Genomic DNA, 16780 nt, shown 5'->3' with positions numbered 1-16780 from the left:
ATTATATAAGTAAAAATATCTTAATAAAACAAATATATTTTGGAGATATATGATATACTTTTTACTATAGCATACTAAATGCAATGTGCATCGAATATGAAACTGTAGTTCTGAATCGGAAATTAATATATTTTTAGGATTGCCTTTTTTCATTTTGTTATGAGAAATCATGTGTAAATATAAATTAGTTTTCTTGTCAACTCAAGAAAAAAACCATAATAATATGAACAATAATCTTTATTAGCATCTACTTAATTACAATTGCTTATTTATGAATCATATGAGACGTGTTGCGTAAAGAATTCTATATATTTCAAGGAAAATTCTATATATATTTTCTTATTGTTAGTTAAAATATATTATTTATCCGGTAAAACGTGCCAGCTTTAGTTTAAACAAATTAAATTGTATATGTAATTTTTACTGATAACTTCTGTTAAAATCGGGAGAAAAAATAATAATTAATTCTTAGCAAATATATAAATTTTATTAAGTTTCTAATACTACAGGAGAATATTGCACATAAAATTATTCTGAAAAGATCTAATCAATATATGAAAAGATAAAGAGGAATTAACAAGATATGAAAAAAAAAACAATTTTAATGCGATTATATAATTTATAATTTTAATTCTTTCTCACTACTGCTACAACATATATTTTACAAGCTGTAAAAAATTTCGGATATCAACTGAAGATAAAGTTTATAAGTACAATGAATTTTTTCTTGCTTTTCATAAAGCGATACATGATTTCATCAGTAGATGGCAACACGTATATATGTTGATCTGTCATCAACTGGTGGCAGATTCAAATGACGGATCTCCATTTGCTGCCATGTTTTTACAATTTTCTAATATAATAACATTAAATATCAAACATTAGTATACGTACTTTTTTTAAACAAATAAAATTGCATTGATTATCACACACCATATTTATGTGCGCTACATTAATCATTTTTCCAACTTTTAACCGCGCGCACGCATACGCGCTCTAAAATTGTGAAGAAAATACGGTAGAAATAAGAAAAGATGTTTTGTTTACCACAGAAATGTAGGAAATATTAATATACACCTGTTTGTGTAACATTTAGGATTAATGTGTATTCTTGAAATTACCTATTCAATATATTCGGTAATTTCGAGATTTTCATTTTCTTTCACAATTTGAACCGTCTCTTTTTGTGTAAATTTATTTTGTCTATAGAAGGAAATATAAGTTGTATTAACCTGTGCCTGCGTGAATAAGATATTTAAATAAGATTAAATCTTACATTTTGTGCCATACCAACTCCAATGCAAATACAATTAATGTAATCAGAAATCCGTAAACCATTACAATAATTTAAAATCGGCATTCCGTGAAGCCAACACTAAGAAAGTTAGCTTGATTCGAACATTGTGGCTTTCTCGTAATCAAACGATATTCATCGCGGAATTTCAGCCCATATTCTCGTAGTATCATGGCTCTGAAAAAAATGTTTTATTAAACATACTATTTGTATATAGCAAATTGTATTAGTCTTTTCAGATTTATGGGTGTTATCTAATCTTGAAAATTTTAATTTTTTAATAAATTAATCGTCGAAAACTTAACACCGAAAAAAATCATAAATGTTTCATATTGAAACATTACAAATTCTTGTTTCTGAGATTGTATTTATTTTTTTTTTTTAAATAACGCATGTACAAAGAAAAAATAATACTGTTCCTATAGACATTTTTGTAGAACATCATTTATAATTCTTTCACAATGTAAACTTAATTGAAAATAATATCATGTAATCTGCTTTGCTTTTTTTCTATATAAGTAGTTTTGAAATTTTTGTTGTTTGCATTTGCATGTATGTTTAATGAAGTAATGATTAAATGTAAAAACGGAGCCTTCTTTATCGATCAATTGATTTACATAAATACAATACATAAATTTTAATCAATATTTCCTAATTCGAATATACAAGTAATACTATATTTGAGTATACATGTATTTATATTTTAATATGTAGGTATTTATTTAACGTTAAATTTTAAATTACGTAAATTATTATTAATATAAATTGTTACTATTTAATTATTTTTATTTCAATAACATGAAGTAACTCATAAGATACAGTCTCTTACCCATTCTTTATTATCTCTAAATATGACGATTGCTTCGGTAGTGCGAGATGTGGTAATACCTCGTTCGTGTAATCGATTTCTGTTATCCCGCATTTTTCATATTCTTGAAATATTTTTTCTATTATTTGATATATCCGAGATTCTGACCCGTAAAATGCGAATGATTCATTTCTTATGCGAGGTGTTGCATCTACTACATCCATCCAATTGGCCTTGTGTCTTTTCGGCTCAATTTTCTCTTCAAAAATCGCTTTCCTAACGGGATCTTGATAATGCTACATAGGAATAATTAATCTTGCGATAGTTCTAGTTATTTAAATTTTTGTTTTGAACAATTAAATCTGGGAGTATATTAACCTTGAACAGATTATGAGTGGCTGTGTAATTTTGCGCACCGAGAATTAAATGACTATGCAAGAGATCGGAAACAGTTTTGATTGAATTTCCAGGAGATTGCAAAAGAGCTACGATATTTGCTGTGTAAGCCGTGTAAAGACTTAATGAGGCTACCAATAACGTAAGAGTGATGATTCGAGTTGAAAATCTATATGGTTCGTACGAATAACCTATAGATAAAAACATTTTATAAGTTGACTTTTAAAATTGCGAATATCTTAACTTGCAAATTAAAAATTGCAAAATTTATCGTTAGATTAAATTGTATACCTTGTTGAGTACATGCGCCTAAAAGAACGAGAAAATCTTCGCCTAGTGTCGGATTGCCGATATGAGTATCTTTCCAGGTAGTTGACGATTTTTTCATTGTATTCCGATAATATTCCCATTTCATAGATAAATATAATAAGCAAAAAACGACAAGAAGGAATACTGCGATTGCTATCCAAACATTTCTTTCAAAGGGTAAGATGAAGATATTTTTCACGCTGGATAATAACGGTTGTCGAAATATAAATTTCGCGCTATACAAAATTTTATGTGTCATATCAATATAACCGATTCATAAGAATTAGAAATAATTATAAAATAATCAACAATTAATATGATAGAATTGACAGAATAATAGTATATTCGTAGCTAACAAGTGCGGGGGATCGTAAATCAACCGAGAGTACGGAAGTTTGGCGCACGAGGCGAAGCCGAATGTGACAATCCGTACGATCGGCCGATTTATGACCCGCACATGTTGGCTACGATATTTTGTGTGATCGGTGCGTGAAAAGGGAGCCCTTTCTAAAATCCCATCATGTGCGTAAAGGGCGACTTTTTGTGCGCCGGTTGCACAAAAAATTATTAATTGTTAATACTATTGACGAATAGTCGAAGTACACATTAGATTTTAGAGCCGTATGCTAATCAGATCTAAACAATAATAATTTAAAAATTGAAGAAATTTTTTTTATTTCTTACTTGAATTCTTTAATTTGTTCAATATAAAGAAATAAATAGACAAAATAAATTAATAAATATAAATAAATGAAAATGAATAAAATAAAGCATTTTTCTGAAGCAAAATTTATATATTAAGCAAAAAATTTATATGGATGAATATTTATTTATTAGTTTTATTTTTGAATATTAGTGTATTCACTATTACGCTATTATCGTGTGCAGTTGGATGATTTCATTTATCACTTTCTTTAAATTCACGAAAAATTCAAAGTGTTAGTATTATTTACTAGTCAAATTTCGAGTTAATATTTTATATTTTGTTAAATATTTGTTGTACCACGTAAACATTAAGATATATTATATATTTTTTAGTTTTCCTTTTTTCGTTTATGTAATATTTAAAGAATTATAGCAAAACTATATAAAGAATTATATTGAACTATTTTTATTATTCTATTAGATGACAAAGAATAGATTTTTCTCTTTCTAGATTTTTTTTCTTTTTATGCAGCTATACTGTTTGAATTATAGTATTATCGTCTTAAAAATGTAGATATTTAACTATTAAATAGAAAATATTATCTAATTTTATTGTGTGGAGAGTATTTATACATATTATATGTATTATCACGTGTGCATCATTATATGTGTGATGGAGAAACAACTATAATTTTACGAAATTGAAAATTCTAAATTAAATTAATAGAAAAACATTATTAATATAAAAAAATTGAATTTCTTGATACTACATGACATCACACTTTGGAATAGCATACGGCCTTAATCTATTTCATATCGGGATCTGTAATATAATTGTAAAGAAAGAATTAGCTAATCATGATTTTACCCAATGTTTGTGCGTAGGTTGATATATTTTACTTTATCGACGCGATCGTTCAGAATAAACATAGGAGTACCACTGATATCAATCTCGCGTCGAATTAGCATCCCGACCAGTCCACTACTGGTCCCATTTTTGAACACTTGTCCCCAATGGTATGCAACTGTGACATTTAATCTGTAACAACGTAACATTGTGAATGTAGAAATATGAACTTTCATGTATAATACATAATTGACTCTCTTATTAGTTATCTTACTAATCCATCACGAATCAATCATGAATAGTGTTATTAATTTTTTCTGTTAATTGCAGATTAAAACATGTATCTTTTAAATCACTGTAAAACAAAAACTGCTTTTGTTTTCTGGTACATTTAGTAACATTGAAACTTAATTGTGCACGCTTTAATTTAATCAGAAACGATTTATAATCATTTTTGATGTCGCATTCCGTAATAGTTTTATTGCTATTACAATTACAATTATTGTCTAATGACTTTGTTATAATAAATATCGAGTTGTAGATTTATTTCTAGCATTATATATTTATAATTAACGGTTTTGTTATCACAAATACAATTTTTACAATGAAGGAAACAATTGCGGAATTCTATTAACTTGTTATATATTACATTTTTTACATTGACGATACCCGGATCACAATATTTAGACGTTTGAAAAACGTGATATCTAAGGAAATCTGATTTTCTGTTTTTATGTGTTTACTAAAATGTGCATAATAAAAATAAAAATTAAAACTATCAGCGCTTTATTTTAATGGAATTTGTAACGTAACCATAACGATGATCGTATCATGTTGCGGTATATGTGTTATTAATTTAAAATCTGTAAGCAGTTAATTTCGTACAGTTAGATTCTTTCTTTCTAAGAAATTTGAGGATGTAAAGAATTTTTAATGTAAGAATATTTCTTAAATTTATGGTATTGAAGAAGACAGTTGTACTGTCGAAACATTTACTTGTTTATTTAATTGGATTAATTCTATTATATTTTGTATTATATTTTATTTTGTATGTCTTTAATAAAGAATGTAATTTCTAACTTCTAACTTGTAACATCTTAATCTTTTGGCTCGCAAGTTGGCCTATTATTGGATTGTTTGATTATAAGTAACAGATTTCCAAGAAATTAACAAAATCGTAATTGTCATTTGAGGAATCTATTTCACACACATAAATATTATTTAATATTATTGATGCAAATATGATGTTTGAATGTGATAACTTACGTTGCATTTATCCGATTTACTATATGGCGTACCCAGTTAAAATTAGCCCTTCCAGCTGGATCTTTTTGTGAGTCTTCATAATTATCCAAATAACTGACACTTTTGGGGTTTCCTAACTACAATTGAACAATAGAAAAATGTGTATTATTTGACCTACAAGAAATTAAGAAGTGAACATAATGGATTATAGATTATACTGTATATATATTCCAGTGTTCTGTTGATTGTTGATGCTTTATATTTACTTTTTCTTTTTTTAACTATATAAATTTTGTCATAATATCATAATCTTTATTATGATTTGTTCATATAAATGCATCTTTTTAACGATGAATACTTATTTCAAGTACCACAACAGTAGTTTTAAGAGTCGTTTGTTGAAGATTTCTTCTGCGTGTAGAAGCCACGTCGAAAGTTTTCATCCGTAGACCATTCTGAACTGTCCAATTTCCGCGATCTTCCCATATGACTCCTCGCTGTGGACTGGGCCGATATACAGATGTTAGTTGTACAAAATCACCGTCCAATCTTTTTGCGAAGACAATGTCACTATCAGGATAGACGGCTAAATCCTCGAAAATCTCCGAAATCGAATTATCATATGTAAAAGTCAAATTGGCATTATCATCGTTATCGTTTAGTGTTCTTTGATCCTGCAGGAGCAGCCACCTCATCGGTGCGACGAACATTCTATTCAAATCCACCTGTCGTATAATAATAATAATACGATCATAAAATTAATTTTGCTATCGAGAAATTAGACGAGAGAATTCTTCACAGCTGAAACAAATGTCTCTAGAACTAAAATGTCGATGACTTAATTTTTAATGATACTTGAACATAATAGGAGTCTATTGTCATTAATGAATCAGTGTTATCGGGCAAAATTATTCATATTTATTAATAATAGGTGATAGGTATCGCGTTTTTATTTGTTTCTTGTATAGCTAATGTAAATATATATTGCGCTCGCGTCGTATTCATAACAGACGTATAAAAAATACTTGGCACCTTTCGTAAAAAGTCAAAACTGTAGTTGCAGTCCATGTCCAACACATAGAGATTTCGATGTTCCAAGTCATCGTAAATTCTCGTGTCAAATTTTGTGATGATATTATTATGGATGCTATGCATCAAATAATGACTCGATAGTTTTCTTGATAATTTAATCGTGTCATCTAACAATGAAAAGAGAGCAGATTTGAAAAAACATTATAGGAAGATTTTTATTAACAAAGTTTCCTAATTTAAATAATACTTTTTAATTTTGCGAGAAGCTATTTCTTTCTTTGAAAAATGTTTTACAAAAATTATAGAATTTCGAGGGGACGCCTTGTCGTAAAAATAGTTTTATTTTAGGTGGAGGCATTTTGGAAATTTCAATATCATTACTTTTTTAAATGGAACTGCTATAATTTTTATACGTAAATCTATTCCTCGTAATATTTGGCATACAAAATTATTCACGCCTATTTCTATACAGGGGGTTTAAAAGAGGAATATGGGAATTTGGAGATCTCAACTATATAAGATACACTTCTAAGTTCCTAATTAATTTTTCGCAATAACATCGTGTTTGACTTTATTGGCCGATAAATATATATATATATATATATATATATATATATATATATAATGTATTTATTTCGAGAGTCGATAAAAATATTCTTAAAATTATTAGAGTTAAATAGTTGAAAAATGATTTACGAGGTATTTTATGCTTCACCCTGATTTTTTGACAAAAAATATGAAATATTTTGTAATATAATGTCGTTATTTAAAAAAAACCGAGAAGAGAAATTTGCAGTTTGCAGTGTGCAACTGCATACTTCTTTTTTTAAAAAATAACTATGATTTTTTACACTAATTTGATTTATCTCATAATTTTATGCAGAATAATATTAATAAGATAAGATAATCAAAAAATGAGTATATTACGAGATATTTTATATTTTTTGTCAAGATGTATCATGATGAAATGCCTGAAATAAGACTATTTTTACGACAAGATGTCTCCGTTCAAATTACAACTTTTGTTCAACATTATTCATTGTAAGCTTTGATTTTTTGAGAAATAGCATTATTTAAAATAATACACTCTGTATTTTGTATTCTTGTTTAAAATAGACTTTAAACATTAATTTTACTCATAATTTATTATTTTTTATTCAGTTATCATTTGTGTAATTTTATATACTATTTTTGTTTAATTTCCTTTATTCAATGCATAAATGTGAATAAATGATGAATTTAAAAATTTTTACCATGGGTGATGCACGAGTGTAGCGATATCCTCGATGGAGGGAATAATATCGGCATTGTATCGACGATAAATTTTAGAATAACATCGTCGATATGATGAGAGAATGCGATCATGTCATTACCAAGTAACAATGCAAAGATACACAGGAGTTTGAACATTCTGACCGTTTCTGTATACGTCGAACAACTGATCAGATATCTCTTTGTGACATTCAGAACAGAAAATATCGACTATCCGTACACCATCATCTTTTCGCATATATACTCTTTTCACGTAATTTGATGTGTAATCAAAATTATCAATTTTCGGAGTATTTGGAAAATGTAAACGAAGAGAAGCAATTGATGCGCAATAATCATTCAAGGACATTATTACTGCATATGAAATATTTAATCTTAGTGATGAATATTACGTTGATGTGGTATAATTTGCGTATGTATTATTTATTGGATATCGCAAAACGTGCAATTTGAAGGTTTTATTAGCTTCATGGTTTTCACAAATTTGCTATATTATTTAGTTTTTAGTCATATTTTATACAAATTTCTTAAATAAAATTTATTGTAAATTTATTTTTTTTTAATTTATAGAGGTATATATATTTGCAACGTTGTGTATAAAAACTCTTATTATTTGTCAAATTTTATTTGTAGTTATTTGTAAAATATCACTGGTGTAATCTCATTTTTTAATGCATCAATTTTTCGATAAGATTTACGATAATTTAATTTTGTCATCTATATGAAAGACGCATTTTGCATATACAGAATAGATCATATTACTTCTATTTGATTATCTGAAATATCTGTATCATTTTCGGTGACACAGAAAAATGTGTAAGGAAGAAACTATATACTTTATTTGAAGAGTCAAATGTTATGATCAACAAAACAGTACCAATATTTTTGTGTAGGATTTGAAATTTAAGCAAATTTTCGCAGTTGTAAATATTGATGAAAGTTTAGTCTACATCTAAATACATAATACATTGAATACATGACTACATGAATACATGATGAATAACGATAGTAAAAAGTGATAATAAAGTATTTTATTTTCAGATATTTTTACAGATGTTATAACTCTATAAAGTGATACAAATAACATTTATTATTATTTTTGTGCCTTTTTGTCCTGTACGCATATTGAACCTTATTTAATCCTTCAAATTCTTATCAACTAATTATAAATTTTATTTCACATTGCTATTCGATAGATTCATGAACATTTATATATTTATGTTCTGTGATTAACTGCCTATATAAAATAAATATGTAAATTTATTTATTATTTTAGAATGTATTATGTATTATTTTAGAATGTGCGAAAATTACAAATAATAATGTTAAACACATCGCCGTAGAGATTATAATTTTAATATAACATATTTTTGTATTAGGATTGTCTTTTTTTATTTCATAATGATGAATTAATTTTTATTATCATGATTCAACTAAATTGTGTGAATATAATAATAATAAATAAAATGGATTTTTTACTCTCCTTAGTTACAAAAGAATACACATAATAATATGAATTGTAATCTTTATTTAGTATCCTTAATTTAAAAGTATTTGATTGTTGTAAGACGTATTTCATAAGACGTAGTATTGACAGAACATAAATTCTGTATATTTCAACGAGAACCAGTATATTTTTTTTGCAAGGACAATTATATAATTTATCCAAAAAAATGTGTCAGCTTTTTTTAAACAAATAAAATTGCATTAATTATCATACACCATATTTATGTGCTACATCAATCATTTTTTCAACCTTTAATCGCGTGCGCGCATACGCGCTCTAAAATTGTAAAGAGAATACACTAGAAATAATGAAGAAAAGAGTTGTTTACTACAGAAATATAGGAATTATTAATATACATCTGTTTGTTTAACATTTAGGATTAATGTGTAATCTTGAAATTACTTAGTCAATATATTCGGTAATTTCGAGATCTTCATTTTTTTTTACAATTAGAACCGTCTCTTTTTGTGTAAATTTATTTCGTCTGCAGAAGGAAATATAATATTAGCATTAACCTGGACGTGCGTGGGTGAGATTTTAAATGAGATTAAATCTTACATTTTGTGCCATACCAATTCCAATGCAAATACAATTAAAGTAATCAAGAATCCATAACTCATTACAAGAATCACAAACCGGCATTCCGTGAAACCAACACTGATAAAATTAGCTGGATTTGTGCATTTTGGCTTTCTTGTAAATAAGCGATATTCATCACGGAATTTTAGCCCATATTCTCGTAGTTTCATAGCTCTGAAAAAAATGTTTTTTTTCTAAACATATTATTTGTATATAACAAATTGTATACAGATAAAGTCTTTTTAGAAATTGTATAAGTCTTGTTGTTTGCATTTGCATGTATGTTCAATGAAGTAATGTTTAAATGTAAAAACGGAGCCTTTTTTATGGATCAATTTATGATAGATTGCAGTGATTTTATTTGTGATGAAAGATATAAATTTCAAAATATTTACATGATTTTTAATCAATATTTCCTAATTCGAATATACAAGTAATACTATATTTGAGTATATATGTATTTATATTTTAATATGTAGGTATTTATTTAACGTTAGATTTCATATTACGTAAATTATGATTAATATAAGTTGTTACTATTTAATTATTTTTATTATAATAACGCGAAGTAACCCATAAGATATAGTCTCTTACCCATTCTTTATTATCTCTAAATATGGCGATTGCTTCGGTACTACGAGATATGCTACCTCGTTTAAGTAATCGATTTCCGTTATTCCACATTTTTCATATTCTTGAAATGTTTCTTCTATTATTTGATATATTCGAGTTTCTGATCCGTGAAATGCGAATGATTCATTTCTTATGCGAGGTGTTGCATCTACTACATCCATCCAATTGGCCTTGTGTCCTTTCGGCTCAATTTTTTCTTCAAGAATCGCTTTCCTAACGGGATCTTGATAACTCTACATAGAAATAATTAATCTGACGACATTTCTATTTTCATTTAAATTTTTTTTCAATCATTAATTGTGGCAATGTATTAACCTTGAACAGATAATGAACGAATATGTAATCTTGCGCACCGAGAATTAAATGACTATGCAAGAGATCGGAAACAGTTTTGATTGAATTTCCAGGAGATTGCAAAAGAGCTACGATATTTGCTGTGTAAGCCGTGTAAAGACTTAATGAGGCTACCAATAACATAAGAGTGATGATTCGAGTTGAAAATCTATATGGTTCGTACGAATAACCTATAAAGATAAAAACATTTTATAAGTTGACTCTCAAAATTGCGAATATGTTAACTTATACAAATTAAGAATTGCAAAATTTATCGTTAGATTAGATTGTATACCTTGTTGAGCACATGCGCCTAAAAGAATGAGAAAATCTTCGCCTAGTGTCGGATTGCCGATATGAGTATCTTTCCAGGTAGCTGCCGATTGTTTCATTGTATTTCGATAATATTCCCATTTCATAGATATGTATAAAAAGCAAAAAACGACAAGAAGGAATACTGCGATTGCTATCCAAACATTTCTTTCAAAGGGTAAGATGAAGATATTTTTCACACTGGATAATAACGGTTGTCGAAATATAAATTTCATGCTACACAAAATTTTATGTGTTATATAAGTATCAGCGATTGATAAGAATTAGAAATGATTATGAAATAATCAACAATTAATATGATAGGATTGATAGAATAAAAAATTATTAATTATTAATTCTATTGACGAATAGTCGAAGTACACATTAGTTTTTAGAGCCGTATGTTAATCAGATGTAAACAATAATAATTTTAAAATTAGGACAATTTTTTTATTTTTGACTTGAATTATAGTTCTTTTTTAATTTGTTCAGTATAGAGAAATAAATAAAAAAATAAATTAATAAATATAAATCAATGAAAATGAATAAAATTAAGTATTTTGCTGAAGCAAATATTAAGCAAAATATGGATAAGTATTTATTCATTAGTATGTTTGGATATTAGTGTATTCACTATTGTGCTACTATCGTTTGCAGTTGGATAGTTTCATATATCATTTTTAATTCACGGAAAATTCACAATGTGTGTTATTTATTAGTCAAATTTTGAGCTAATATTTTTAATTTTGTTTAATATTTGTTGTACAACGTAAACTTTAAGATATATTATATATTTTATTAGTTTTCTTATATTTCGTTATGTAATATTTTAAGAATTATAGCAAAACTATATAAAAAATTTCATTGAACTATTTTTATTATTCTAATAGATGACATAGAATAGATTTTTTTATTTCTAGATTTTTTATTTTTTATAGCAACTATACTGTTATAATTATAGTACTATCGTCTTAAAAATGTATATACATAAATAACTATTCAATAGAAAATTTTATCTACTTTTAATGTGTGGAGAGTATTTATATATATTAAATGTATTATCACGTGTGTGAGAAACAACTATAATTTCACGAAATTGAAAATTCTAAATTAAATTGATAGAAAAACATTATTAATATAAAAAAATTGAATTTTATGATACTACCTGATATGACACTTGAGATTAACATACGGCCTTAATCTATTTTACAACGGTATCTGTAGTATAATTGTAGAGAAAGAATTAGCTAATCGCCATTTTACCCAAGATTCGTGTGTAAGTTGATATATTTTACTTTATCGAGTCGATCGTGCAGGAAAGGCATATGAATACCACTGATATCAATTTCGCGTCGAATTAGCATCCCGACCAGTCCATTACTGGTCCCATTTTTGAACACATTTCCCCAATGTGTTGAATTCTCAACTGTGACATTTAACCTGTAACAACGTAACATTATGAATGTAGAAATATGAACTTTTAGGTACGTAATTGACTCTCTTATTAGTTATTTACCAAATCTATCACGAATCAATGATGAAATGCAAAGCTTTGATCATTAATTTTTGAAATTTGTTGTATAAATTAGTGCTATTAATTTCTTTTTGTTAATTGCAGATAATAATTGTCATTTGAATCTATTTCACACACATAAATATTTTAATATTATTGATACAAATATGATGTCTGGAAGTATGACTTACGTTGCATTCATCCGATTTACTATATGGCGTACCCAGTTAAAATTAGCCCTTCCAGTTGGATCTTTCTGTGGGTCTTCATAATTATCCAAATAATTGACACTTTTGAGGTTTGTTAACTGGAATTGAAAAATACTAAAATGTTTATTATATGACTTACAAGAAATTAAGAAGTGAACATAATGGATTATACAATAGATTATACTGTATATATATCCCAGCGTTCTGTTGATTATTGATGCTTTATATTTACTCTTTCTTTTTTTAATTATATAAATTTTATAATAATATCAAAATCTAAGGTGTTATACATATTTTGCTATGTTAGTTTAAAACGGAATATTTTTTATTATGATTTGTTCATATAAATGCATTTTTTTAACGATGAATACTTATTTCAAGTACCACAACAGTAGTTTTAAGAGTCGTTTGTTGAAGATTTCTTCTGCGTGCAGAAGCCACGTCGAAAGTTTTCATCCGTAGACCATTCTCGACTGTCCAATTTCCGCGATCTTCCCATATGACTTCTCGCTGTGGACTGGGCCGATATACAGATGTTAGTTGTACAAAATCACCGTTTAATCTTTTTGCGAAGACAACGTCGCTATCAGGATAGACGGCTAAATCTTCGAAAATCTCCGTAATCGAATTATCATATGTAAAAGTCAAATTGTGTGTGGCATTATCATCGTTATCGTTTAGTGTTCTTTGATCCTGCAGGAGCAGCCACCTCATCGGTGCGACGAACATTCTATTCAAATCCACCTGTCGTATAATATCAGATAATACGATCATAAAATTAATTTTGCTATCGAGAAACTAGACGAGAGAATTCTTCACAGCTGAAACAGATGTCTTTAGAACTAAAATGTCGATGACTTTATTTTTAATAATACTCGAACATAATAGGAGTGTATTGTCATTAATGAATCAGTGTTATCGGGCAAAATTATTAATATTTATTAATAATAGGTGATAGGTATCGCGTTTTCATTTGTTTCTTGTATAGCTAATGTAAATATATATTGCGCTCGCGTCGTATTCATAACAGACGTATAAAAAATACTTGGCACCTTTCGTAAAAAGTCAAGACTGTAGTTGCAGTCCATGTCCAACACATAGAGATTTCGATGTTCCAAATCATCGTAAATTCTCGTGTCAAATTCTGTGATGACATTATTGTGGATGCTATGCATCAAATAATGACTCGATAGTTTTCTTGATAATTTAATCGTGGCATCTAGCAATGAAAAGAGAGCAGATTTGAAAAAAATTTATAGGAAGATTTTTATTAACAAGGTTTCCTAATTTAAATAATACTTTTTAATTTTGCGAGAAGCTATTTCTTTCTTTGAAAAGTGTTTTACAAAAATTATAGAATTTCGAGGGGACGCCTTGTCGTAAAAATAGTTTTATTTTAGGTGGAGGCATTTTGGAAAGTTTAATATCATTACTTTTTTAAATGGAACTGCTATAATTTTCTTAATAATATTAATAAGGTAAGATAATAAAAAAATGTGTATATTACGAGATATTTCATATTTTTTGTCAAGATATATCATGATGAAATGCCTGAAATAAGACTATTTTTACGACAAGATGTCTCCCTTCAAATTACAACTTGTGTTCAACATTATTCATTGTAAGCTTTGATTTCTTGAGAAATAGCATTATTTAAAATAATACACCCTATATTTTTTATTCTTGTTTAAAATAGACTTTAAACATTAATTTTACTTATAATTTATAATTTCTTATTCAGTTATTATTTGTGTAATTTTATATACTATTTTTGTTTAATTTCCTTTATTCAATGCATAAATGTGAATAAATGATGAATTTAAAAATTCTTACCATGGGTGATGCACGAGTGTAGCGATATCCTCGATGGCGGGAATAATATCGGCATTGTATCGACGATAAATTTTAGAATAACATCGTCGATATGATGAGAGAATGCGATCATGTCATTACCAAGTAACAATGCAAAGATACACAGGAGTTTGAACATTCTGACCGTTTCTGTATACGTCGAACAACTGATCAGATATCTCTTTGTGATATTCAGAACAGAAAATATCGACTATGCGTACACCATCATCTTTTCGCATATATACTCTTTTCACGTAATTTGATGTGTAATCAAAATTATCAATTTTCGGAGTATTTGGAAAATGTAAACGAAGAGAAGCAATTGATGCGCAATAATCATTCAAGGACATTATTGCTGTATATGAAATATTTAATTTTAGTGATGAATATTACGTTGATGTGGTATAATCTGAGTGTGGACAAAGGTCAGACCACTGTAATTATGGATAGGACTGATTATATTAAAAAACCGAGTTGTTATTGAACGATCAATCTACGTATAAGAAATTAAAAAAGGATCCAAATAGGCCATTAACAAATAAAATATATACGTTGGTGAAATGATGGCGCGATAATAATCTAATTGATGAGAAAGAGTACTAATACATATTTAAACATTACAAATGGGATCTTACCGCGCTGTTACGAACTACCAAAATTTCATAAAACTGACGTTCCTTTACGTTAAATTGTATCGTCACTTGGTAGTCCGTGATACAATGTTGCGAGTTACATCCACGTTATTTTGAACACTTCTATTCAAAAACTTTCTTTGCACATAAAAGATGGTTGGTCGTTTGCTAATAATGTCATAAATAAATCGACCAACAATGATGAATTATTAATTTTACTCGATGTCACGGCATTATTTACTAATTTCCCCAAGGAATTAGCATTGAATGCAATTAAAAAACGGTGGTTATATTGAATTTATATTGTTGAGTGAAAAATTATAACTAACAGTTATATAATTGTTACTTGGTGTTTGCTGGGTACAGACGCTGCTTGCGCTCTCCACACAAATACTTAAACGTTACACAATTTTATTATGTATCCTGTCAAAATTTTTTCGTATACAAAGACAGCACATTTTTCGTTTACAGAAATAGTAAAAATTATTTTGTGTAGGATTTCAAATTTAAGCAAATTTTCTCAGTTGTAAATATTCGGGAAAGTTGGTACATTTAAATACATATTAATACATAAAACATAAATACATGATATAAATAACGATAATGAAAAGTAATAATAAAGTATTCTATTTCTAGACAATTTATATATATATATATATATATATATATATATATATATAGATGTTATAATAATATAATGGCATACAAAATGCAAGTAGCATTTATTATTTTTTTAACTTTTTGGCTTATACGCATATTGAACTCTTTTTTCTTTTTATTTAATTTAATCCTACAAATTCTCATCATCTAATTATAAATATTATTTCACATTTCTATTCGATAGATTCATGAACATTTAAAGATTTGTGTTCTATGTTTAATTGGTTAAAATAAAAATATAAAAAATTGAATGTATTATTTTAGATCGTTCGAAAATTTCAAATAATAATGTTAAACACATTGCCGCAGAGATTATAACCTCAATTAATATATTTTTTTATTAGTATTTTCTATTTTATATCATAATGATAAAGTTTTTATTATCATAATTCAACTAAATCATACGAATAAAATAATAATAAATAAAGTGGATTTTTTTTCGCTCATTCGTTACAGGGGAATACACATAATAATATGCATTATAATCTTTATTTAATATCCCTACTTTTTAAGTGTTTTATTATATATTTTGCAAAACGTAGTATTGACAGAACAGAAATTTTATATATTTCAAGGAGAACTATATATATTTTTCTGCGAGAAAAATTATATAGTTTATTTTAAAAAATGTGTTAGCTTATTTTAAACAAATAAAATTGCATTAATTATCACACACCATATTTATGTGCGCTACATTAATCAT

General features: G+C 27.3%; 2 protein-coding genes across 2 annotated transcripts; both read right to left on the bottom strand.

Annotated features, from left to right (window-relative positions):
- Window positions 1-1065: 1065 nt before the first annotated feature.
- LOC146722965 (ionotropic receptor 84a-like) lies at window positions 1066-7986 on the bottom strand. Its single transcript, XM_085483448.1, is given in 10 exon segments — window positions 1066-1203; window positions 1277-1471; window positions 2124-2398; window positions 2481-2689; window positions 2790-3043; window positions 4321-4491; window positions 5566-5681; window positions 5916-6269; window positions 6577-6743; window positions 7830-7986. Coding segments are annotated over 10 exon segments (1980 nt in total). The 3' UTR covers window positions 1066-1121.
- A 1771-nt stretch (window positions 7987-9757) lies between these two features.
- LOC114941095 (ionotropic receptor 84a-like) lies at window positions 9758-14124 on the bottom strand. Its single transcript, XM_029315955.2, has 9 exons — window positions 13987-14124; window positions 13319-13678; window positions 12917-13032; window positions 12476-12652; window positions 11196-11449; window positions 10883-11091; window positions 10529-10800; window positions 9914-10108; window positions 9758-9839 (listed from the first exon to the last, which is right to left on the bottom strand). Exons 1-9 carry the CDS (start codon window positions 14107-14109, stop codon window positions 9758-9760), a joined length of 1788 nt encoding a protein of 595 aa, XP_029171788.2. The 5' UTR covers window positions 14110-14124.
- Window positions 14125-16780: the final 2656 nt, after the last annotated feature.

This window comes from Nylanderia fulva, unplaced genomic scaffold (genome assembly GCF_048542155.1).
Source record: "Nylanderia fulva isolate GAGA-0341 unplaced genomic scaffold, ASM4854215v1 Scaffold25, whole genome shotgun sequence".
Lineage (NCBI taxonomy): Eukaryota > Metazoa > Arthropoda > Insecta > Hymenoptera > Formicidae > Nylanderia > Nylanderia fulva.
The sequence above is the reverse complement of the archived record's forward strand: the minus strand, read 5'-3'. Positions and strand labels throughout refer to the sequence as shown.